Consider the following 26,846-nt stretch of genomic DNA (forward strand, 5'->3'; position numbering starts at 1 on the left):
ATATGACATTAAGCAAATATCAACCGACGTGGCCATTGTAAAGCTGCCAGCTTTTTCTGCCCTGTTGTGTTAATGTTATTTATATCGCTTAAGTTCTTATTTCATTTATGTGCTGGAAATTGCACTAGATATACACTATATTGCCAAAAGCTTTGGGACACACCTCCATATCATTGAATTCAGGTGTTGTTTTTCAGGGGTCAGACTTGGCCCCTTTCGTTCCAGTGAAAGGAACTCTTAATGCTTCGGCATACCAAGACATTTTGGACAATTTCATGCTCCCAACTTTGTGGGAACAGTTTGGGGATGACCCCTTCCTGTTCCAACATGACTGCACACCAGTGCACAAAGCAAGGTCCATAAAGACATGGATGAGCGAGTTTGGTGTGGAGGAACTTCACAGAGTCCTGACCTCAGCCTGATAGAACACCTTTGGGATGAATTAGAGCGGAGACTGCGAGCCAGACCTTCTCGTCCAACATCAGTGCCTGACCTCACAAATGTGCTTCTAGAGGAATGGTCAAAAATTCTCATAAACTTTGTGGAAAGCATTCCCAGAAGATTTAAAGCTGTTATAGCTGCAAAGGGCGGGCCAACAGTTGTGTGTGTATGCGTGTGTGTGTGAGAGAGACATCCTTGCTGAAAAGTCCAGCTCAGTCTGACCAACGGTGATAACACAGGCTGATCAGGTCAAGCTTCGATATTTTTAAACACCCGGGTTAAGTATATTCCTCAAACAGCACATGTTAGCCACCACACCAGCTTCAATGCACCTTAGCATTATTTCTACATGGCTAAAGAACTGTAACGGAGGGATGCACACTATTTTTCCTAATAATATCCCTTCAATTGGTGTTTTTTATAAAGGTGGTAGAGAACACTATCTAACAAGTCGATCCAAAATCTCCCAAAGGTGCGGTGACTGCGAAGGCCAGTGTATGATTTATATCTAACCATTCAGAGAGCTCTTATAGATTCAGGCATTTTCTTTCTGGAAAATATCTATCCCATCTCAACAGTTTTATTATAATTAAATAGATACAGTACCTTTATTTACTTTTACAGATGGGGTCCTGCAGATTAGCACAGTCCTTCCCTCATTGTCCCCTCGTCGCCAGGGAAACCCATGATATCGGATATGTTTTGCATCCTTTTTTTTTCAGCTTGTGTCTCTGTATGTGGGTCACATGCTCTCTACTGTCTACAGTGCCATTGATAGTCACTGCACCAAGTGGCTCCAAACAGCTTCAACTCTTCTGGGAAGGCTTTCCACAAGGTTTAGGAGTGTTTTTATGGGAATTTTTGACCATTCTTCTAGAAGCGCATTTGTGAGGTCAGGCACTGACGCTGGACGAGAAGGACTGACTCGCAGTCTCCGCTCTAATTCATCCCAAAGGTGTTCTATCAGGTTGAGATCAAGTTTCTCCACACCAAACTCACTCATCCATGTCTTTATCAACCTTTTTTTATGCACTGGAGCACAATCATGTTAGAACAGGAAGGGGCCATCCCCAAACTGTTCCCACAAAGTTGGGAGCATGAAATTGTCCAAAATGTCTTGGTATGAAGCTGAAGCATTAAGAGTTCCTTTCACTGGAACTAACAACACCTGAATTCAATGATTTGGAGGGATGTCCCAAAACTTTTGGCAATATAGTGTATATATTTCTTCAAATTGCATTAATATCCTCATTGGTGACCTCTTGCTCAAAACTAGCCTAGACCTTTCTTTCCTTAGTGTCCTGACTTCCCATTAAGGTTCGTCTAGACGAAAGTGAAGCCAGAGAAGTCCTGGCATCACACCTCTGTATTCTGCCAAAACTAAACAAAACACTGAGTTCACAGATCCTCAGACACTTTGGTTAATTTTATCTCCCCGTTTCAAGGTTGTGTATAAATCTTTATGTGCCAGACACACTTGGTCCTTGATTCCGTCTCTCAGATTTGCTATCATAACACTGCTGTCCTTGATGTTCTTTCTTCCACCTAATGAAAATGATTATAAGAGTACACTTTTATAATGCAATTATGGTATAAGCTTATATAGTCTAATAAAAATGTGGCATGTATAGAAATCACTAAAAAAAAATCAGAGCTAGTGCGACATCTCCCAAAAACAGCATGTGGCGCCATACCACAACTAATGAGATAATATTTCATCACAGTAAAAGCCTGTGTGTTAGGAACCTGAGGGGCAAAACTCTCAAAAAAAGGGTACAAATATACATATAGGTACACTGAATTCACCTTTCTAGGTAGAAGATACACACTAAAATTATGCTTAATGGTACTGCATCAGCATCTAGAGTGGTACACTTCAGGACCCTTTTCTCACAAGAGTGTACCTTAAGGATTTAAATCTGATTTTGCTTGTACCAAATTTTTAATTTGTTTTACTAAATCTATGCCTTTGTTTAATTACTAAATATTTTTTCAGTCAAAGCTATTTTCCTCTCTACTTAATGAAAGGTTAATGAAAAGCCTTTGGCACCAATGTGTATACACTGATGTACACTACAAAAGGTCATCAGCTCCCATGGTTTTGACCCCATGGAGTTCTCACTGTAGTGGACATATCCTTTAAATGGGTTTGGAGCATGTGGTCAAGTCAACACAGACTGCCAACTGTATTGAAAATACATTATATTGCCAAAAGTTTTGGGACACCCCTCCAAATCATTGAATTCAGGTGTTGTTTTTCAGGGGTTGGACTCAGCCCCTTTAGTTCCACTGAAAGGAACTCTTAATGCTTCAGCATACCAAGACATTTTGGACAATTTCATGCTCCCAACTTTGTGGGAACAGTTTGGGGATGACCCCTTCCTGTTCCAACATGACTACACACCAATGCACAAAGCAAGGACCATAAAGACATGGATAAATTTGATGTGGAGGAACTTGACTGGCCTGCACCTCTACCCGATAGAACACCTTTGGGATGAATTACAGCGGAGACTGTGAGCCAGGCCAAAACTGGGACGTCTGCCTTTACATGCACATGAATGTAATATGGAGTTGGCCTGCCCTTTGCAGCTATAACAACTTCAACTCTTCTGGGAAGGCTTTCCACAAGGTTTAGGAGTATGTTTATGGGAATTTTTGACCATTCCTCTAGAACGCATATGTGAGGTCAGGCATTGATGTTGGACGAGAAGGTCTGGCTCACAGTCTCTGCTCTAATTCATCCCAAAGGTGTTCTATCAGGTGTAGGCCAGTCAAGTTCCTCCAAACCAAACTCTCTCATCCATGTCCAAAAACTTTTGGCAATATAGTGTATGTAATATAAAAGACTTTGTTTTTTGTTTTTTTTATCACTTAATAGTTACATTAAATGTTGTTGAAAAAACACAAAATAACTACATTCTTTTTATTATCTATATACATTAACTATAGACAGTTGATAAGACCAAGATAAACAGTTATTATTTATATATAGCAAATAAAAACAGTTAAGACAAAAGAATGCGGCTTTTGACCAAGTGCAATATTTTGTCTTTCCTGTAAGAGATGCAACTGTTGTTAAATAATACGACTTTTAAGAATGAATTCATTGTGATCTTAGTAAATGAATACTGCTGTCTGTCTAACATTTCATACTGCATGTCTAGCCATGTTTTGTGGCATCTTAAATTAGGGCATAACAGATAGGAGAGAAAATCTAGCTCTTGGAATGCATTTACAAAGGTATGTGTGTGTGTTCTTGCACAATACAGGCCACCTTTTATTTTCTGCTCTCTTTATTCTCCTGCCAGGTATCTCTATAAAGTCTAATACCATCCTGGAAAAATCCACAACTATCTATAAATACATAAAGGCAGAAATGCATTGGATGCTACAGTTTTCTGTTCTAATCATTTGAAAGCTATTTTTAGAGTGAAAGGATAGTGTAAGAATACAGTGCTTGGTTCAAATCCTTTAATGATGATAATTAAAAATGAATCCTGTAGATCTTATTTGTAGCAAATGTAATTTTTACCTCAAGAGAAATTTCCACAATTGTTAGTGTTAGGAGTTGGAAGTGGAGGTCTGCCCCCTAGTGGTATCTTCTGGGACTGCAGTTTCCTTAAATCCTTAAGGAAGTGTGTGAAGAAAAAAGAAAAGGAGGGGGGAGAAAAACCTTTTCCTTTCTCTTACTTAAATCATCTTCCTGTATGTCTGCTTATAATAGAAGTCTAAGGTAAACTCCATAAATAATAATGCAACCGCAATATTTTAAAACCGTAAATACTATAAGTGCAACAGTTCAGACCGTAGGATGACTTGAATCCTCTGGAGTAATACATGGCTTCTGATGATATATGAAGGTTGAATTTTTCTGTGGTGTCTGTGCTCTGACCAATACAACTAGACTGTTAATGTTTAATCATAAACGCTGTCTTCGGAAAAGTCTCAGAAATGTTAATTTCTCCCAATCTAGATTAGCAAATTCTGTTGACTGAAGGATTCTGCAGTAACACATTTCATATTATTATTATTATTATCTGATAGATTTAAATCCCTGTCCTTACCATTGACATCATAAATTTGGAGTAAAAAAGCTTTTCTCAGTCTGTGGAAAAGTTCTCCTTTATGGTAATCGCATATAATCCTGTGTGGTTGACATTTTTCCGATATGAACTCAGATACGTCTGTGAACTTTAGTCAGACTCTTAAAGCAGAACTTAACACCACGGAACTTGCAGCCAACGTTCCAGATGATGTTTAAATTTATAAGGGCTATAGAAGAGGTAATGCTTTCTACTTGCGATAAAACCAGCCAAGTATATATACAGAGAGAGAGAGAGAGGCTAAAGGGGAAAAAGTGAGATACAGTAGAAGTGATCAGAAGAGAGAGAGAGAGAGAGAGAGAGAGAGAGAGAGAGGGATGTTTCCAGTCCCTTAGCAGCTGTGCACTGAGAGGAATTCCCTTAGAGCCACAAGTGGAAAATATTCCTCACTAAGTACAAAGCAAATTCATCCCCATTTACTGAAACCGCAGCCGGCTGTTCTCAGATGGTGCTCAGAAGTGAAGTACAAAACAGCCTATCATGCTACTGCTTTAAAACGGAGCTGTACAGACTTTCCTACTTGAGGTAGATGGAGATGAAAATAAAAAGAAAACTCACTGGTAATGAAGTCTGGAAAACAGCCAAAAACAATATCAGTAAAAATCAGGTTTTGCCAAATTTCTATGTCTTTTATTGGCTTTGACACCTAATTATATATTTCACCAAAAGGACATGGAAACTATTTGTACATTTTAACCTTGCCTTGGTATTCTGCCTACATCCATCATGTTGTGTCAGGAGCCACTTTTACAAAAACAGTGGTTCTTTATTGGTGGTGGCAGCTCATTCGTGGTCATTGATCTGGAAGATCGGGGGTTCAAGCCCCAGCACTGCCAGGTTGCCACTGTTGGGCCCTTCAGTAAGGCCCTTAACCCTCTCTGCTCCAAGGGCGCTGCATCATGGCTGATCCTACGCTCTGACCCCAACCTCCAAGGATGGGATATGTGAAGAAAGAATTTCACTGTGCAGTAATGTACATATGACAAATAAAAGCCTGTTTCTTCTGATCGTGTTTTTGCAGAGCTTTTATTTTGATAAGTGGCGACAAAACTGACATAAGCCTAATCAGTTCAGTCTGTAATTAAATACTGGCTGTTAAAATGTCTGATGTGCCTTGACTTTGGGATTATTTCCACCACCAAAGTCTTAATACCAGTGATGAGACAATCATGCTGATAACACATTTCCTATTGTAAACACTTTGGAAACATATAAACCTATAAAATATTCTAGTTTATTATATTAAAAAAATGATTAGATTATCAAATCAATTTATCGTGTTTGTGTTTAGACAGTGTGTTGGTGTTTCAGTGGAATTGGAGCAAACAGACTTTAGAACTTTATTTATGGTTGAGACAAATGCAAAGGAGAAACATAATTCAGTACAGCAAAGCCTGTAATTTGCAGAATTATATATAGTTATAGCAGTTATGAAGGGTTTTCCCTGGCCACCACATGAGTGTTTTAATTACTTTCTGCTGTACTTGTGAATTTTGCAGTGTATGTAAAGACTTTAAAGGAAAAGTGAGTGGACTGGACCTTAAAACTTGCTCCAAACACTTGATTTCTGCCTTTGTTTTGTTCTTCACTGCTGCCAAGTCTACTGTAAATGTTCAGTAAGATTAATGTAGGCTTATAGAATACAAAGTGAGCTTTGCAGATTATGGAATACGATCCAGTATTCAAAGAAATTTGATGTTTTTAACCTTCTTAACATTCAAAACAGCTGGGATTCTCCTGCCTTGACGAAGAAAAGTAATCTACAAACTATTTACATTCATTCTACACTTCACCTACATGCATGTGATGTTACTGCTGAATTCATCATCACGTTTTCTTAAAAAAGATATACCCAATAAAAGCTTTTTATTTTTTGCCCGTAGAACAGAAGTGCGACTGTTCCATAGCGCCCCCCGTGTGGAGACTCGTCATCTTGCTAAACATGAGAAAAACATTGATCACATATTACTGGAAGTTTAAACAGCATTTTGTGTGTGGTGTTGTGCACTAGCCTGGCATTTGGTCTGTCCTGAAATGCCAAGTTGCTAGGAGAACCTGTGCTGTTGCGCAGCTTCTGTTCTAACTGAGAGCTGTATTATGATCAGGCCTGAATAGCTACACAAAGCAAGGCTTATTCTCAGGGGGGGAAAAAAACGAGGGAGGGAGTGAAACTCTGAGCTACTGGACTTTTCCCATGAACCTATCGGACAGCTTGCGCCCTTATCATGTCTTACTGAGCCTCTGTAACAGGACTGGTTTGGTTTTACTGACCTGGATGTGAGAGGATTCTGGCTCCTGTCTACACACGAACACACACAAATGAAGACACACACACACTCACAGGATTATGGCGCCTGTCTACACACACAAAAACACACACAGCTTTATGGTCTGTGAGAGGCAAGAGATCTCATTTCGTGCCATATCTCTGCTAAACAGATCATCTGGTGTATAAGATACTTGTGTTCAATTCTTCATTAGAGTTTTCATTAACAGTGCAACAACAACAAAAAAAGAAAAAAAACGGTCTTCATGTCATATGTAAAAATTTATTCATTAAAAAATAATTTGACAGGACCATATCAAGTGACAGTGGCAATAAATACAAAAAGGAGAGTATAGAAAAGAAAAAGGAAAGGTTGCCTAAAACATGAGGAGGATATGGCACAAGTAACAAAACCACCATTAGATCTAATTAATTAAAGGGCACATGAATCTAAAAAGAGGCTTTGTGTTTAAAACCAACAGCTAGGGACTTGACAGCTTCCTGTCCGGGCATGGGAAACTACACAAACATTCAGAGGCACTCAAGCCCCTCCTCCTACTGTCCTTGAGCTCAGAGTCCAAGAGCACTGAGATGATGAGAGACAGACAGAATTAGATGAACATCCCATAATCAAACTAAATCAAATTACAGGAGGACAAAGAAGACTCTGAGGGAGAGGCTGCACTCTTGGCATTCCACAAACACCCAGGTTAAAACAGGCTTTAAAAAAAAGAACCAAATGTTCCAAATATAATTCTCAGTAATTAAAAGAAAAAAAAAATACAATACTGACAATCTACACAGGAATGAGTACTAAGGCAACTTTCTGCACCTTTTCATCAGTTTGTAAGGCCAGCAAGGAAAGAAATCTTGCTCTGTTGAAATAAGAACCAAAAACAAGGGGGGGGAGGGGGGTCTTCTTAATCTGAACACTGTAATTCAGCCACCTAATAATCGATGCCCTGGTCATAGTGGCCACGGTACTCGTCATATTGTGGCTGGTACTCGTGGTGGTACTCTGCTTGGTATTCAGCCTGGTAGTCGGTGTCGCTGACCTCGGAGCCGGTGGTACCTGTGCCCTGGCTGCCGTTGGTGTGGGCTCCTGGCTCCCCGCCTGCAGGGCAGTATTTGGGGTCGTAGATCTGCCTGCCCAGGCCGTAAGCACTCATGCCCTTCTGCGAGGCTGTTTTGTTGGTGCCCATCTGCAACGAGATGGTGGAGTTGTCCATCGGCTGCTGAGACAATTTCTGGTCAAAGATGTCTCGCCGGGTGCCGGGGGCGCCCATTCCAGACTAGAGTGAGGAAAGCCAAGCAGACAAGATTGGAAAAAGAAAAAGAAGAAAGAAAAAAAAAAAAGTCTTTTGGCTATGCTTTATTGACTCGACTGATCCTAAAAGATGTGGTAGTTTCACATCTGGTATGTTACATTTAGAGGTTGTTGCCAAATATAGAAATTGAGCAGTGAATGTCCAGGTCACTAATCCACCTCACCCTACCTGCTGCACTGAGCATGCTTACATGCTGCTGTGGAACACCACGCTAGCCACAATGTAAACATGTCCCAAAATGTGTCCAGACACCATTCTTGGAGGCACCATTGTAATGCTTTTCAGTGAGCTCAGAACTGTTGACAGGGACATACCTGACTTGCTCCCTTATTGGTGCCCATCTGCAGGCTAATGGTAGTCTGGTCGTATGGCTTGTCCGTTTGGGTCTTTGGATCATAAAGATGTCTTCGGGTGCCATAAGCAGTCATGCCAGCCTGACTGGCACATTTATTCGTCCCCATCTAGACGTCAGAGAGGAGGGAAAAAAACAACATGTCAGGAACGGTCAGTGAAATGCACTCCCAATGCTCAAAAGGACATCATCATGAGCTGAGAAAAAAAACGTTTTAACCTGAATGCCTTTCATTGTGGAACAACTTACAGGAACACTTACTTACTGTGCTCCCTTCACCGGCTGAATTTCAGGCATTTGCAAATAACCATGTTAGAATTTGTTTCTGTGATTGTATAATACTATGCATTTTATATGTTATTTATTTATTTTCATTATTTTTTCCCCCCTTCTCTATGGGACAGGGTTAATTGAAGTTGTGTCTTTTGCCACCTTCTTCGCCAGGTCACTCTTATAAAATATTTAATCTTAATGAGTTTTAATCATCCTGGTTCTATAAAGATTATTAACAAACAAATGACTAACTAGTCCAATTCAAGAGTAAATGGAGTGGGAGGAAAATCACACACTAGGGTATAAGAATGCATCAACACCTCTTATTTAAATAAATACGTTATGATGTTACGCCACACCTGTAAGCCAATGACGCAGTTTCCAGCCTTTAACTGCTCATCGTTGAAGCGTCGTTCCTGCTTGTCAGCATACTTCACGCCAATATCAGTCTTGGTGTTCAAGCCTTTGGTTTTTGCCTTTGTATCAAAACAATATTGTTTTAGTGCAAAGAAAAAGTATTTTAAAAAATCATTTTGTTGGCAGATTTTCTTTTGTGAGAGAGTGAGTACCGCTGAAATTTTATTTCTAGATCATTTTGTTTAAATGCTAAAGCCCTATTTGGACCAGATTAGTTTTCCACTGAGTATTTAGTTAGTCATGGTGTAGCTCCAAAATCTAGCAAGGAACAATAAAACACAGATGATTAAAAATGTGTCAGCGAAAGGTTTAGAGTTCCTACATACATGACCTACTAATGATTAGGCAACCTGTGCAGCCTCAACTGACCAGAGTTACTTCCTCCAAAAACATTAACAGCCATATGTAAAGAAATACAATCTGAATAATACTCTACAGGGATTCTATTACCAAGTTCAAAACAGCTATTGTTCTAACCGAATATCTGACCGACAGTACAGACCTATTGTGTTGCTGTGCCATTTAACGTAATCCTCTTTGAAAATGAAGTTGTAATTATTTACCATAGTCCATCTAAAACCGCAATTTTACTTTGTATGGTCATCGTCGACTTCTGTTATGTGTGGAAGTGAAAATCTCACCATGCTAGCAAGGGCGAGCAGCGTGGTCTGGACCTGTGTCATGTTCCCGTTTTCGAACAGGTCATTAGCTTCAAATATGTCGTTTGGCTTCAGGCCGTATGAAAGAATGGCTTTGATGAAGTTGCCCAGGTTCTCAAGCTGAACAACAGAAAAAAGGTTTTAGTGCCATGCTTTTGCACACAAAAACTGTTTTGGTGTATGATTTACTGTGAAGTCATAAGTCTTAAGATGTCTTGCCACAGCCCCCCCTCCCCCTCCAAATAAATAAATAAATAAATAAAAATAACCACCTCACCTTATGCCAGTTGAGTTTGGAGTTGTTAATTTTCTTTATAGAGCCAGGCTGGAGTTTGTTGATCAACCTGTAAAGAATGATAAGTAAGTCACTCAATCAGTTATTCAATCATCTTCAGGAACTGCTTTATCCAGGTCAGGGCTGTAGTGGATTCTGGAGCGTATCCCAGAAACACTTGGCACAAAGTGGGAATGATGCCAGTCCATCAGGCAGCACCATGCACACACGTTCACACCTAAGGGTGATTTCATGTAGGAGTATGTTTTTGTGAGGTCAAGGAAAACCAGAGAACCTTGATGAAACCCACATCCACTCATAAAGAACATGTGAAACACCACACAGGGCTTTAGGATTTTAAGCAATCCAGCAATCCTGGAGCTGTAAGGAGGGAAATCCCAAGCCGTAACTCACATCCGTTTATTTAAAAATGTGTGTTGAAGCATGTGATAATTGAAAAGATTTTGTTAAATTTTACAACAGCTACAAATAATACAAACATAAAGTGAGGAAATCTGGGCTCTTTCTCAAAGTAAATGGTAAGGAAGAAACCAGGCTTCAAATGTTCAGAACTACAGCTGGCTTCCGGGAGCTGCAAATGTTTTAACAGGTCGTCTTATATATAATCAAGAGGTCAAATCCCCATGACGTCTCAGCCATCTGGGATGGAAGAACAGTCTCCTGAGTCACGCTAGCCAATCATAGTCATCTTGTTGGCTCAGGTGTACAGAATAGGCCAATTAGCACTCTATAACACTGCATAAGCAGCAGTTTGGGGAAAAAAAAATCCTTTCAAAGAAAACAGGTCGATAAATTTCAGATGGGAATTTTCCAGGAAGTCATTTGGAGACAACAGTGTTAAACAGTACATACAAGTAGATAAAGTATAAAAGGAGCTCGTGTATACCAGTTGCTGAGCGAATGTACGCATTAACAACTTACTCGCAAAGAATGACACCATCCTTCAGCCCCAGCTGGAAGTTCTCTCCAATTGGCATGCCGGTGACCTCCTCGATCCAGATACGCAGCTCCTCCTCCTTCTGTAGGTCATATTTCTGAGCAATCTGAGAAAGGAAGAGCACAATATATTGGAATTTATGTGTATGGGTGTCATTTTTATAGTAATGAATTGCACAAGAACTGAACAAATTGTGCTTTTTTTTTTCTTGATGATTCCGTAATTTTTTCCCCCTCAGCTTGATCTGGAAATATTATGCCATTAATTCATAATTTTTATTGAGTTATTTACTTTATTTCAGTCAGGTTCAACAAAGACAGAATGTTCTGCTATTAAACAAAACACTTTTTTTTTTGCGTCATATCACTGATGTGTTTATTTGTTGCCTAGTAAAACAACTGTGTGAACATCTTCCAAGTGTGGTGATTCATTATTTTGCCAGAGGTTGTACACGAGGAATAATCCACTTTGACAAGTGCTGTTACTGGAAAATAGATCGAAGTCTGGGTGGCGACGATAACTCTATGCTTCATGACGGGTTATTGCGCTCTCTTTGCATGTAATCAAATGTTAGTTTGATACTTGAATGTTTGAATATTCAAATTAAGTAGATATATTGCATATTGATAATGCGTTCTCATAACTTCCAAATGTTGCGCAAGTATTGTCACATTAAGCCAAAATGACATCAACATGCTTTAAGAAAAGCTGGGCTTTGTGTTTATGTGCATGGTCTGTTCTCATCACCTCACACACATTCAGAGCATAAAATACATGAACTATATGCTGTAAATTAGTCTCAGCCTCAGCCATTGTGCCCATGAACATCTCATGTATGTGGCACACACACTTTTTTTTTTCCCCCAATTGGAGTTTTAAAGTCATGATCTGATTGGTTGGATTCTAAAGGATTTCCAGAAGACGTACGTCTCACGTTTATTTATTTATTTGGGTCCGTCTGGAAACGAAGCTGTCGTGACGCTCTCCTTCCCTCATCCCTTATGTTTACAACTGTGACAATGAGTGCTTATGAGGATCATCTAAATGCTGGATTTTTGGGTGAAGTCCATGGTATAGACTCATTATGTTGCCCTCTTGCTGATATGGAATCAGTTCTGCAGTCAGTCTGAAGGTCAGGCTATATGAGACTATACTGCTACTGGACTTGAATTAATAAGTATCTGATGAAGTTGCAAAACTAAAAAAATAAAATATAACAGATCCATTTATTCAATTCAATCCTGTCGTTTTGGTCACTGGACATGAATTCTGTAAAAGTAAACGGTGGCATCTCAGATTACAAAAATTTAATATTATAATAAGCCAAGTGTGATGATAAGCATTATCTATTTTTTTTTTAACCATCATGACCGAGCACCAAATGAAATCCAGATATATACACTAAGGATGTGAAAATCCATTACAAAGATAAGATCCCAGTTTTCTTAAGTCTTAAGTCTCAGTAACCCAGAATTAAAGCTGTCTCTGAAGTCAAGCTTCTTGAGATCAGTTCAGGAAAACATTTTTTTTCGTCTTCACCCTGGCTATGTTTACGCAGGATCAATGCCAAGAGCCATGCTGCACACAGGAAATTGCACTGAGGGTTGTCTGACCTCTGACCCGTGGCTTTAGAGTCAGCTCTAGATGCAATTTTAGCTTTCAACTCCTCATAAAAGAAAAGACAGTATAAGGGAAGTGATATTAGCAAATAAGATCCAGATCCTTTCAACTACTCATTCCGAGCATTAAAATATGTACTTTGTATCTGAAAAACAAGAAACATGGCCAGTTTACGCTTGTAAAAATGGTCACACATCTGTACTGTGATACAGATGGGAGTTTATGAGTAAGTGTAGCGTGCAGAGCTCCTCGATCCTAATAGCGTGTTGTGTATATTTACAGTTGTGTGTGTCATGCACATGCTGACCGCTTGTGTTGGGAAGACTCAACCCTTCACATCAAAGAGAAAGTAAGCCTATTTTAGGGGAGTTTTTTTGTTCCCCAGTGTTCATTTTTCATTTCTGCTTGGTGTATCTTGGTTGGTTTACCTCACTAATTTATTATTTGACTACATTTAAAATGATCCCATTTTGGCAATACTGATTAAGGGTTTCACAATTCAGATTGGACCTTTCACAAATTGCAGACATGTGATGCTGTAACAAAAATAAAAACTACTTATACTGGTATTATTGATTAATGCCAATAACATTCTCTTAACACTCAATAACCTTGACAACTTTTTCTGTGGAGAAAATTTGTAGAAATCCTCCCAGATTGTTCACTAACCATTTGTCTTAATTAACTAACACAATATGTCTGTTTTAAAACATGATCTTTCACCACATCCGGTGCAATTCTTTCTGCTGAATTCCTAGTTGTTCATAATTCACTTTGTTTTCAATGTCTGTGAAATGAACCTACATGAAACCAGAAACAAAAGACAACTGGGTAAAAAGTAAAATGATCTATAAAGGCAAAAATAAAAACAGAACATCCAAATCAACTACTTTTCCCTATGCTGTTATAAAATGTACCAATTACCGCACACCTGTATAAATGTTTATTGCATTCAATAAACTCAGACAAATGTGGTGATACAGCAATATCATCCAGTCTTCAGTGCTTTCTTTGGCTTATATCATCAGTGTCATTAAGAGGTCGGCTGAGACTCGAGCGAAGCACCAAGTCAACTGAGTCATCCTGAGTTAGCAGTGGTGGAATTGTTTACTTCCTTTGCGTGTTCAAACACACCTAACGGTCTTTCCAGCAAGCTCAACAAGTCCGTGCTTGAAAGGCAAAAGAAACAAAAACCCTGCATGTAGGATTAGGGTGAACTCAATTCGACAAAAGTGCAATCAGTTTCACAAAAGAACATCCGCTGATGAAAATACTCGAGCGTGCATCCAGAGAAAGGCGTGACACCACGTCGTCCCGCAGTCATAGCCCTGCATATTCTGACGCTTTAAAGAATGTGCCGTCATTTGTGTTTGGCGATTTGTGTCAATGATATCATTCTGACTGCTCAGTTAGACAGCCTCTGTGCAGCCTTTTTTTGTTTTGCAATAACGATTACTAAGTGTGAGGAAGGAAAAGCATCAACCTTCTCATGTTATAATTAACAGCAACCAATCACATGGTGGCACGAGTCATGGTGAGATGCTAAAACTGTATGCAGGACTTAAAACACACACCCAGGCCTGATTATAACCTTAGCCTTATCGTAAGTGCTGGGAGTTTCAAATGACGACATGTAGTGTTTATACTAAATGGTGGCAAAAACAAAAAATACACCCAGCGATCATCAGTTCTGAGTGTAAATGCCTTGTTAATGAGAGAGAGGTCAGAGGAGACTAACCAAACTGGTTCCAGCAGACAGGAAGGCTACAGTAACTCAGATAACCACTCTTTACAACCATGGTCAGTGGAAAAGCATCTCAAGAGTCACAACATACCAAATTGCAAGTCAGACTGGCTATAGCAGGACTGGAATCCTTTCAGGAATCTTAAGTTACATTGGGACACTGGTACAGATTCACCAAAACTAAATAACTGAATACTGATAAGGGGGTTCTCTTAGAGAAACTAAAGCATCCATGCCAAAGGTAGTAGCTCAGAACTTTGGTCTTTGGTAAAATGTTCGGACGATCCTTGAATAAATTGTCCCAAATAGCAATAGCTGGATATTATTTTCGTGGTGTTCGTCTCTTTGGTATCAATCTGCTCGAGTGATCAGCCAATCAGAGCCAGATTCTCTCTCGGACATCAACATGCTTAATCAGCTGAATGGGTGCAGAGATGAACACACCATGGATGGTTGATTAATGATACTCGAGAATTTATTGCCTGAAGCAGCGTTGGTGTGTTACAGTCTCAGAACTTTTACCAGTTGAATCTTTCTTTTTTTTTAAGGGGAGGGAAATAAACAGAATTTTACCACAAAAGCCTTGGCACAATTATGGATGGGACTGGTCATCAAGCAAAGTAAAAGTTGTGACTGCAAATTAGCACCTACTTGTTGTATGTTTTTTTGAATCTACCAAAGAAACCACTGTCCCACATTCTTGTTTCTCAAAATTCCAAGATTTGCACATAGATAGACTCACAGCAAAGGGAAAGTGCTATGAAAAGCAAGACGTGTGCATAATATATTAATGCTGAGGGTATTTTAATCACAAATGGTGTGTCTCATTAAACAATAGGAATGGAGCTGGACAAGACCTAAAGGTTGCTCTTAGGAATGATCACTGATCCTGTCTTTTCTTGTTGAACTGAAGCTGCCAGATCCACCCTGATTCCCTACTTTTGGATGGAGTCTCATCGCGTAGTGATGCTCACTGCTGCTGGCCCCACATGGATTTCCTAGAAAAATATACGAGACTGCTATTCATAGAACCACTCGGAGACTATGGCGCTGTCTTTGAACTGCTGTCATGGAGGTTGCTCTTAGGTCTCCATTGTTGAAGGAATTAAGTGTTAAATCTATACTGAACTAAGGAAATTATGCTGATTTATAACTTCATACCATCTTAGGGACTTTTTACTTGCCACTGTTGTCTCAGGCTTGCATTTTAGGGGTAAATAAACGTAAATTTAAACTTTTGGTTTTTATTCGGAATCTTTATATTTCTGTAAAGCGGATTTGAGACAATGTCCACTGTTAAATGCTGTACAAATCAAACTGAATTGAATTATAACTGGCTATACCTCAGCCATGTTAGTGCAAGGCCAACAGGAAGCAGCACTTGAACAAAGGCAATCTGTTGAGTAAACACTGGGGTTTCAATGTAACACGGTGTAAGTAAACAACACAGGGCATTGGCACAGTGTTCACAAACCCTGCACTCAAGGTCTTCTGGGCTGTGGAAGAGCTGATGTGACAACAGCAACAATAGTAAAATGCAGGGGAGGCAGGAATTATTATTATTAAAAATAAATAATCACACTGCGTCCTGTTTACAGACAATGTTCCTGCATAGAAAAGAAAGAAAGTGCAGCACATTAATCACAGTGTTGCAGTAGCTGTAGTGAAGAGAACAGCCAGGTCTCTGAAGACTCGAGTCCTCCGAACAAAAAAAAAAAAAAAAAAAGCTTTCGGAGAAGTTAAACAAAAAAGTGAAAGAAAGCAATGAAGCCATGTTCTCTTTTGCCTTTCCATGCTCGCACTTCCAAACATGACCTCATTCAACACAAAGACGAGTGAAAAGCAAAATGATGGAAAAAAGACAAAGTAAACAGCCGTCTATAGACAAAGGCACACCTGCATTCCAGTATTGTTTTCAGTACACACTCCTGGACTTCTGCTCAGCATTTGTTTTAACATTTTAGGCACTTAAGTGAAACGTAGTAAGGGAAAAGAAATGAAATTTTATTCTAGCTTCAAATTAACACCGATGGAGCTAACAAAATTCTGTTGCTACCTGTGTAGCATAATTCAAACTCTAAATAAATACACATTTCTAAAGCATCCCATATAAAAGATCATGTTGTAAAATCACGGTTTGGTTGATTGGTTTTCCACAAGGTTTAGGGGTGTGTCTATGGGAATTTTTGACCATTCCTCTAGCAGCGCATTTGTGAGGTCAGGCACTGATGTTGGATGAAAAGGCCTGGCTCGCAGTCTCCGCTCTAATTCATCCCAAAGGTGTTCTATCAGGTTGAGGTCAGGACTCTGAAGTTCCTCCACACCAAACTCACTCATCCATGTCTTTATGGACCTTGCTTTGTGCACCGGTGTGCAGTCATCTTGGAACAGGAAGGGGTCATCCCCAAACTGTTCCCACATTGTTGGGAGCATGAAATTGTCCAAAATGTCTTAGTATGCTGAAGCATTAAGAGTTCCTTTCACTGGAACTAAGGGGCCAAACCCAACCCCTGGGGGGTGTCCCAAAACTTTTGGCAAGATAGTGTATCCGAACCATTTTTTGTGGACACACAATTTGAGGAGTTATTAATTAAAGCCTAAGCACTTTGTAATATTACTAGAAGTCTGAAATCCTGAAAATTTGAACTATTTTCAAACTAATGACACTAACTAACTTTAAAAAAACAAAGATCAAATGATAATCATAATTATAGTATTTAATAGTCAGTTGTACAAACCGCCAATACATAATGATTACTATTTCAATTTTCTTGTCCATGTGGAAAAAAAATCCATTTGCCAATACACCCTCCTCCCCCTCATGTGATGTAATCAATACACACTTTCAAGCTGAGAGGGAAAAATCAATGTGGTAAATACCGAAAAGCCGATCTACAGTTCCAAGTGACCTCTGACTCATGAGAAGGCCACCTCTCTGACACAAAGACCCACAAAGAAAAAAAAACCCCTCCACACACAGTGAGGTCAAAGGTTAACGGCAAAATTCCTTCCAACTCCTGCCTCTTTCAAGATGTTTGGGTGTTCTGTATCTTACAGTAACCAAGAGATCAACACAGAGCGTCTTCACTTGCAGCCATCTGCATCCACACAATAGATCCTGTGTGTTTGGCCTCAAACATTTCGCTTGTTTGAGAGAGAAGAGGAAAAACTGAGCGCAAGTTTGAAGATGAATCAGGAACCTTGATGACTTTACGGTCATCATTTCCATCCCACACGGTTGTCAGTTGCTTATCTACATGGGGTTTAGTGTGAACATGCTCACAGCTGTGATTTAATTTTAAGGTATGATGAATCAACAATCTTCGGCGCTGCAGATACAACCTACAATTTTGCGCCATCCTGTACTGAAGCAACACACCTTCCAATAATTACTACATACACCAGATTATTAAGACACACACCCGTAGTTCAGTCTGCTGAGAGGAAATGTGTAATACATGCTTTGGACAGCACTAAATTTCATACAGTCTGGAAGATTTTGGGAGGCGGGGGGAAACAGGGGCACAAGGAAGTACTCCAGATTATTAACAATGCTACTAAAAACAAGAATGCTGCATATACATATAGTCATGATCCTGTAACTTATGTGCTGGCAAATCTAAACAGTTATATCTTTTCATTCTTTTGGAGTTAAAGGGACAAATAAAATTTCCAAGTAACCACAAAACAATGTCTGTAACCCTTTAGATATTCCTGTGGAGCAAGCTGACAAAAAATACCAAATAAATGTCTCCTAATAGGAAATTTCACCATATCTATCCATAACCAGACATTTTTTTAATCCGTTCATGTGGAGAGTCCACCATACAAGTCCCTGTATAAACCTGACTTATAGAAACGTAACCTGACATGCTTCAGGTTTTTCAGCTGGCACTTTTTCAGAGCTGCTGTTATTGAGAAAAATAATAAAATTCAGACACCGTCTGACCAATCAGAATGACGAATTTCACAGAGCTGTGAGCGATAACATCCTCACAGTCTGCATGTAGCACAAGTGTGCATCAAATGATCACTACACAGCCACACCCACAAAACTGAACTAGTAGTAACTGAACTAGACATGAATTCCTTGATAAAAACCAGTTGGTTAAGATATTTATTTGTTTAAAAGAAACGATAAGATACATAGAAAGATATAGCTTGACAAAGAACTTTATCTAGTTTGGAAAACATGATTTATGTCCAAAGTTTAATTGTATATATGTAAATACTTTTCACTGAAACACTGTGCAGCAAACAGAATAATCTACATCATCTGCAAATTAAAATGTTTTGGCCATGCTTCCTATATAAGGAAGAAAGCGATTCGGCTTCAGCTAGCCGTGGTGTAAGCGAGCATGTGACGACTTATACAGGCATTTTTCACACACACACGTTACTTGACTCAGTGTGGTTTGAGGGAAGCGAGTGAGGTTTCAGACACAGGCTAAGAAGCTTCTGAGTTCTCAACCCGAATGCAAAACTAAAAAGTCAACTCCAGATACATTTGATTTGATTAACTAAATCACATACTGTTGTTTTAGCGTTTCAATATTTATTTTTCTATATTTATCTTGGGTGTTGTGTAACCGACTCCTTCCATGTATTCATAGCAACCAGTGTCATCACATTTATTATTATTCCGCTGGTTAGGTAATTAGCTGGCTAGTCATGACATGAGCTAGCATGCTGATGTGTGTATATAGTTCAAAATAATTTGCAAAAATTTTCCATGGGCATTATGAGGTGATGGAGACCATGCTGATAAACTCCAGGCACAGTTACAGAGTTTACAAGCATCTTTAAGAAAAACAGAAGAAGCTAATGTTGTAATCAAATGAAATTACTACATGACCCTGTTTTTGTAACCAGGTACTAATGCACTGTGCACAACTATTTATGTTGAATGCTATACCTTCGTTTAGTACTTCATGTCTCTGGGAATCAATAAAGTATATCTTCCTCTCTCTCTCTCTCTCACAAACCACTACAGCATGAATTCATACCCGCAAAGTCACTTCCTTCAAAGTGGGCATTTTCAGCAGCTGGCCACACTATAAACAGTCTGCACACATGACTCAATCCTGAACACTGACCGACGTATTCTCTTAAATAAAAACCAGCAGGCTTCTCTTTGTTACTTTGTGCTGAAGTTCCAGCAGCAATTTAACCTACGCCGACATTAACATTAACTTGCACTATACTATAGTTCCCCATCATCATCTCAGTTAAGGCATATTTAAGTGAAAATATGGAGTTTTGTATTTTCTCTGTTAAAAGGTTCTCTCATATTGCCCGGCATCTGTCAATGTTTAAGCAATATCTGCAACATGGGTAATATTTGAATAAGGAACTTCTTGCAACCCTACACTGAATTGAGCCATTGGTTACTGTGGCATTGTGGGCAAGAACGGCCATCAGTTACAGAGACTGGAAAGCGCAACCTAGTAAACAGTGTTTTACATATTACACAGCCATCACCATAAATGTAAAAACAAGTCGAGCAAAAAATAAATTAAAAAAATAATACGCCGCCCAGTCCTGTAGAACTTTTTGACCACAATGGTAAAAACAAAAAAATGCATTAAAAAACAAATAAAATACTCAACTAACTTGAATGCAACAAAGTTGCATGGAGGTTCTCTGGTATAAACACAATGCAAAGCAATGCAACACACAATGCTTGTTCGGTTGGTTCACGTTGGCTGCCGTTCAGCGCTACGTGCAAACACCCTATAATTTGACTCGAGTCGTATCCTGTTAAATCTGCTTGGAGGTGAGAACTGGAGATTTAACAAGAGTCGATTACATGACACCTGTCTTACACAAGCGTCTCAGTGCGGATATCCAAAGTGCAACCCCAACACCACCACTGCAGGTATACTGTGTATAATTCACTGATTTAATATTTATTTATCACAATCAACCTGACACATTTTGACGATCAGCTTGCTCCTTCACATCAGCTCACATGCCGAATCTGACATTCTGCACATAGTCTCAGTACAACTGCAGCACACAAGTGCGATCGATCCGCCCAGGATCGAGTCTTAACAACAAAAGCAATGCATGTCTGCCATAGTTAACACTCTTTAAAGTATTGCTTTGCCTCAGACACCCTCAAATTATTAAGATATTTATCTGCACACTCACTTCCTCAAACATGGCCATGTGCTAGTGCATGTCTCAAGACATGAAGGGGAACAAGGTTACTGCACATGCCTGAAATCAAGTTTGTCAGGAAACTACATACTTTGTCTTGATACACATGTTTACACTGCATGCTACTGAAACTCCACAGTAACTGCCCTGTCATGTTGGGTTTTTTCCAAACTTTCAGAGGACTGTTTTCTCTGAAAACAATGCATGCAAAAAAAAACAACAAATTTATTTGGAAAATAAAGCATACGAAACGTCTTTAAATGACTTCCTCATCGGCCATGCAAAATCTACCTAAAAAACAAAAGCAAAACTGGAAGCATAGACATAGTTGTTGACAAAGTGTTGTTCATTTTAAACAGCAACGCTAATCTGGTGCTGTACTCTATAATCAATCAAATTACTGGCACAAGCTTTTTCAGCAAACAGGAAGCCTCCACCTCAAGTGTGCGCATGAGAAAAACGGCACACCTGCAGCTCGCATTTCCCACCTCGCTGGAACAAATAACTTTTGCTCATTTGACTTGTAAAAAGAAAAAGAAAGAAAGAAAGAAAACAAACTTGCAGAACATGTTCACTATGCACTGGGCAAAAGTTATATTTAAAAAGTAACCCTGAGTCTTGTGCTAAGAATGATTCACCTCTAGGAATGCATGTGCAAACCCATGATCACTTCCCCATCATCGCTTGACAATGGCACCCTTTGAGCTATTATCAAATGGGGAAATTTGATAAGCTGGAACTTCTTTAAATGTATATAAATATATAAAAGAGACTCAGTCTTTTGGGTAGGTGACATGACGCAGGATCATTTTCTGAAATGAGAATACTATAGAAAAAGGAGTGAGCTCAGTTCCTGAAAGCTTTTGACCACAGCCACAAAAAAAAGTTGCTTCCATTTTGCTTGCACTAAAAAAGAAAATGCATAAGAAATAAACAATGCAATGCATGTGAAGGTAGATGGAGCATTGATGTGAATATATATATTTATTCATTTTTTCATTTTACCAACAAAAAAAGAAAAGAAAAAAAGAAAAAGAGGAAGCCTCCAACCCTGTGTCCCAGTAAAGGCTATCCAGTCTTGTAATTAGGGATTTCTTATACATCAACACAATGAATCTTATTGCATCTAACAGCATAGCTCTCTGTTTTAATGCATCCATGCATGCACCTCTCCAAACAAATCCTCACGCATCACAGATTATTACAAAAGCACGAGCCATTCATTTGTCCAGCCATGCTTGACACGAGCTCGGGCTTTAAACTCCCAACTTGCACCAAGAGCCACTTGAACTCGTAAAAGAGTCCCAAATGAAGGCAGATCTCTTCTGAGCAGTTCTCAAAGAAATGCATTCGTGGCAGAAAGCGAGTATGCAAAAGTCTCCTGGAGATAACTGACCACGGTGTTTAAAAAGCACGAGCTTTAATTATCCATTAAGTTCATTTGTGTCCTGCGAAGGCGAAGCAGCTCATCTGCGTGACCAAAACGCACTTTCTATGCTTTTTTTTTTCCCCTCAGAAACACTCTTGCTGATGAAGAAGAGAGGAGGAGGGAAAAAAAAGAAAGAAAGAAAGAAAGAAAGAAAGAAAGAGAGAGAAAGCAAGCACTGATGGGAAGGACAAAGGGAGAAGTAAACCCAGATGAGTCCCACTAAAAGAATCGAGCATAAAAAGTGGTCATTGGCTTCGAAGTTTTATTATTATTCCAGCATTCGAGATGGTTTTTAACACAATCAAGCGCGAGGAAGGAAAAAGGAAGCGACAGAGAAAACAAAGTAACAACAGATTTCGCTCTAAACAAGCACGCGCTGAATAAACCCTTTTCCCTCCCAAGCTTACCTTGCTCTTAACTTCAGCAGATAATCCGTACGCGGGTCCCTTGTTAAACTGGGCCATTTTCTTTTCTTTGCCTGAATTTGATGTCGGGTTTAAGAGGAATGCTGCCCCAGAAGTTTGCTTTGATTTTGAGGAAGATCCTCAGCAGCACGACGCCGTGCGGAGAGAAATAGGGCTACGTGAGTTTGGGCTGGGCGGCGTGCTCTACCTCCTACCCCGCGAAAAAAAGGCATGCGCTATGGAAGGCCAATGGGTTCAAACTGGCTCACATGAAGACCATCCCAGGAAAGCAAGACCAAAACTCACCTCTGCTGCAGAGGAGAAGTTCATTTAGAGTTACCAGCCTCAGAAATCACCAAATAACAGCACCTCAGATTAGAGCCGTTATGAAGGCTTTACAGAGCATCAGTAGCAGACATATCTCAATATCAACTGTTCAAAGGACATTATTGTGGATTTCAGCATTGTTTTACAATGTAGAAAGAAATAAACATCGGAAAAGACCATGGAATTAGAAGGTGTGTCCAAACTTTTGACTGGTAGTGTATATATCTGTTTAACAAATGAAAAAAGTGCAGTCAAGGCAAAAGTGATAAGTCGATTATTGTAATAATGTATACAGTATGGGGGCACCTTAGTGGTTAGCACTGTTGCCTCACAGCAAGGAGGTCCTGGGTTCGAATTCTGTGTGGAGTTTGCATGTTCTCCCCGTGCCTGTGTGGGTTTACTCTGGTTTCCACCCACAGTCCAAAATCATGTACACTAGGTTGATTGGTGATTCTAAATTGCCCATAGGTGTGAGTGTGTGTGGTTGTCTCTCTATATGAGTGGCCCTGTGACATGTCCAGGGTGTACCCCTGCCTTTCCCCCAATGTGTGCTGGGATAGACTCCAGCAGATCCCTGTGACCCTAATTACGAATAAAGCAGGTATAGATATATAATGGATGCATATGGTATCCAAATACTATTTATATAGATAGAAAGTTATTGCACATTATAGCGAGAGGGTATTAACATGTCACGGGATGTAAACATGTCAGATTATATAGAATACACTATATTGCCAAAAGTTTTGGGACACCCCTCTAAATCATTGAATTCAGGGGTTGCCCCTTAGTTCCAGTGAAAGGAAGTCTTAATGCTTCAGCATACCAAGATATTTTGGACAATTTCATGCTCCCAACTTTGTGGGAACAGTTTGGGGATGTCCCCTTCCTGTTCCAACATGACTGGACACTAGCACACAAAGCAAGGTCCATAAAGACATGGATGAGCGAGTTTGGTGTGGAGGAACTTGACTGACCTGTACAAAGTCCTGACCTCAACCTGATAGAACACCTTTGGGATGAATTAGAGCAGAGACTGTGTGCAGTCATGTTGGAACAGGAAGGGAATCAAATACCAGTGAATCTCCTGCACACTGCAGTCTAAGTATGAAGTTTAAATGCAATATTGTTTCCCTTTAACTTTTGGGAGTAAGAAGAACTTGAGAAACATGCAAAATATTTTAGTTCAAGAAGGTCTGTAGTTTTCTGATCCATATAAAGTGTGATATATCGGGGGGGAGGGGGGGGCACATATTAAAGGTTTCCCATGCAGCCTCATATATGTTTTTTTCCGCTCACTGAAACAGATGGGTGTGTAAACACACAGGTTCATCAAGAAGCCTTCATGTTTGCTTAGTTGATGATCAAAGTTGTCCAACCAGTTTCTCAAGATGAACAATTTGTTGTTGTTTTTAACTCTGGACAGTGGATCACTTTGTGGTCACAAATAAGAACTACAACATCCAGTTTCTTCCGGAATGAACAAAAGTACTAGGTAGCATGTCAGATGCTTGCGCTGTACAAATCTCTAGTGGCTAACACGAGGTTTATACCAACATTTATTTCCGTTTTAGGCTTTTCACAATTAACTTTCATGATCCTCTTGAATTTTTTTGTTGTTTCCCGATTAACCGCCTGTTTAAATGTTCTGTGGCTAAGCTGCGGTACGTGTGAGTTTTTCCTACTTTTACAAACACCAAGAAAAGTCATATAAGAACCTACTTGCTATATTAGCATTGGTGTGCAGCTAATCTCCTCTAAAATGCAACCCAGCTAATCTAGGAATGCTCAAGATAATCTGCAAATGTCTAAACAGGTGATATTCACACCAGATCTTATTTACCCACCCGACTGGCCATGAACATATTTTAGCACATGCATGGAATTGATTGTTTTTGTAGACGTTTTGACACTTTTGGACTTCCATAAACATAAGATTGGTAGTTTATCTTCTGGGTGGTTTTTGAGGTTTGGACGTGATTGCCACCAATTACAAGTCAAATGGAAAAGCCACAGATATTTTGGGACATTTTGCTAAGGTTATGGCTACCAATAGTTACATTTATAATCTAACAAATGCACTAGAGTATCATATACAGATGGTTAGTAAACATACTTCAAAGCTGTTACACAACATCCTTAGAACAAAAAATTGGTCACTACGTGTTGAACATTATCAACAAACAGCACTTTGCTAAAATTAGTGAGAGGTTGAGGCCAAGATTTCAGATCATTTTCTTTTTCCAGGATATCCTGAGCACGGTGTTGACAGCAAGTCCCGGGACCTTAGCACAGCTATCAGGGGATGTGTGGCCATAAACAGGAAACTTTCAGGAACAACTTTTAGAAAATTACACCAGTTGCAATTTTCTGGAGAACTTTAAATGAGCTGAAAGCTACATAATGTATATCATGATGTGTGCAAAAGAGTTTAACTGATTTGCAATGAGCTATTTATGCATAAAAGATATATGAAATGAAATGTCTTTCTTAGGGCTAGAAGACTTATCAGATTAATAATACTTTAAAATTGTCTCCGTTTAAAGCTAACCAAAATAACCCTTCTATAAAAACATGTATATCGAATCACGACTAAAAGTATCCCAAATTATGACTAACCCACCCAAGCCAAATGCGATTAAAATATCCTAACTGGACAAGGCATCGCCCAATCTGGCAACATTCACCATCTCTGTTCCTTTTACTATCTCAGTCAACATTTTTAACAACCGTGTGATTGGACTGCATGATTCAAGCCACTTTGAATAATGGCACCTACCAAATAAATAGATGCAAATGCAAATGCTGAATAGTTTGACCTTCACAAATAATCTAGTACATAAATCATTTCTCTGATACATGGATCAGAGAAAAACTTTGACACAGAACTGTCATGTCTTCTTCACAGTTCCAGGACGGATGATTTCAGGATGCTCATTTGTATTAGGTAGCTTATTTTCATATCTGACTGCTTTGTATAGTACACAAGCCATGCTAAGGTGTCCAAGTAAGTGGGTTTTACGTTCATGTTATCAAAACAAACACAACTGGAGGTGATTACGTAAAAGCCATGGATCTACGCTACGGTTTCTGCATTTCTTTGTGGACTGTAAACTTTAAGTGGACTAAAAATGTAATTGAAGCCAAAACATAAAAACAGCATTTGAAAAATGATCCATGTTAATGTGGACTAGGAGTGTTTTGTAATATTGGAAAAAAGTTTTCTTTACCTTCAATCAAATTTTTTGCACTTTTTCTATGCAAATACAATTTTGGAATATTTTCACCATTAAGAAATCTTTACTGAGATGGTGTGTGTGTGTGTGTCAGAGAAGCATTGTTTTTCTGATCTTCCCAAATACACACTCTCCTTATACACTTTTTTTTGCTTATTCTGCATCGTCCCTGAGCTCTGTCCATCCCCTTTTTTCAGTTTTTATATCCTGTTTAAGTTGTAGTTGAGACTAAAATTGAAAGGATTAATGCTGATGTGTAAATAGTCATTCTTTCATTCTTCTTTTTTTTTCTCCCTTCTTCCGTTTTTCTTTTGGACTTCCTTTTGACTTTTGGTGCGTTCTGGTCAGTCTGGTCAAAAAAATGTGCATACGTAAGCAGCTATAGTGATGTACTGAGAATGCTAGAAATATTAGGTTGTACAGTTAAATACTGTAAATTCACTTCAATTCAATTTATTTTTGTATAGCACTTTTAACAAAGAGCATTGTCTCAAAGCAGCTTTACATGAGAAACAACATAAGAAAACAACAAACATATAAACAGACAAACAGACAAACAATCCTAGATGTTATCCCAAGTGAGCAAGCCTGAGGTGACTGAGGCGACTGTGGCAAGGAAAAACTCCCTTAGATGGTAAGAGGAAGAAACCTTGAGAGGAACCAGACTCAAAAGGGAACCCATCCTCATTTGGGTGACAATTGTGTGATGCCGATACAGCATGTGTATAATGTTATGTAAATCAATAAGGAGGTTGTTGTCCACAGCGCTGCTTTGAATACCCCAATCCTCACAAGCAGAACCCGGCTGGAGCTGGTCCATCTCCGGATACCACTGGAGCCGGCAAGTCTC

The 26,846-nt window shown here is 39.3% G+C and overlaps 1 protein-coding gene across 1 annotated transcript; it reads right to left on the minus strand.

The window, feature by feature from the left end:
• Positions 1 to 7,076: 7,076 nt before the first annotated feature.
• Positions 7,077 to 22,629, minus strand: LOC131368029 (calponin-3-like). Its single transcript, XM_058413823.1, has 7 exons — positions 22,437 to 22,629; positions 11,059 to 11,180; positions 10,120 to 10,186; positions 9,825 to 9,962; positions 9,126 to 9,242; positions 8,456 to 8,602; positions 7,077 to 8,105 (listed from the first exon to the last, which is right to left on the minus strand). The coding sequence occupies exons 1-7, from the start codon at positions 22,491 to 22,493 to the stop codon at positions 7,761 to 7,763; spliced, it is 993 nt and encodes a 330-aa protein (XP_058269806.1). The 5' UTR covers positions 22,494 to 22,629; the 3' UTR covers positions 7,077 to 7,760.
• Positions 22,630 to 26,846: the final 4,217 nt, after the last annotated feature.

Source organism: Hemibagrus wyckioides, linkage group LG17 (genome assembly GCF_019097595.1).
Source record: "Hemibagrus wyckioides isolate EC202008001 linkage group LG17, SWU_Hwy_1.0, whole genome shotgun sequence".
Classification (NCBI taxonomy): Eukaryota; Metazoa; Chordata; class Actinopteri; order Siluriformes; family Bagridae; genus Hemibagrus; species Hemibagrus wyckioides.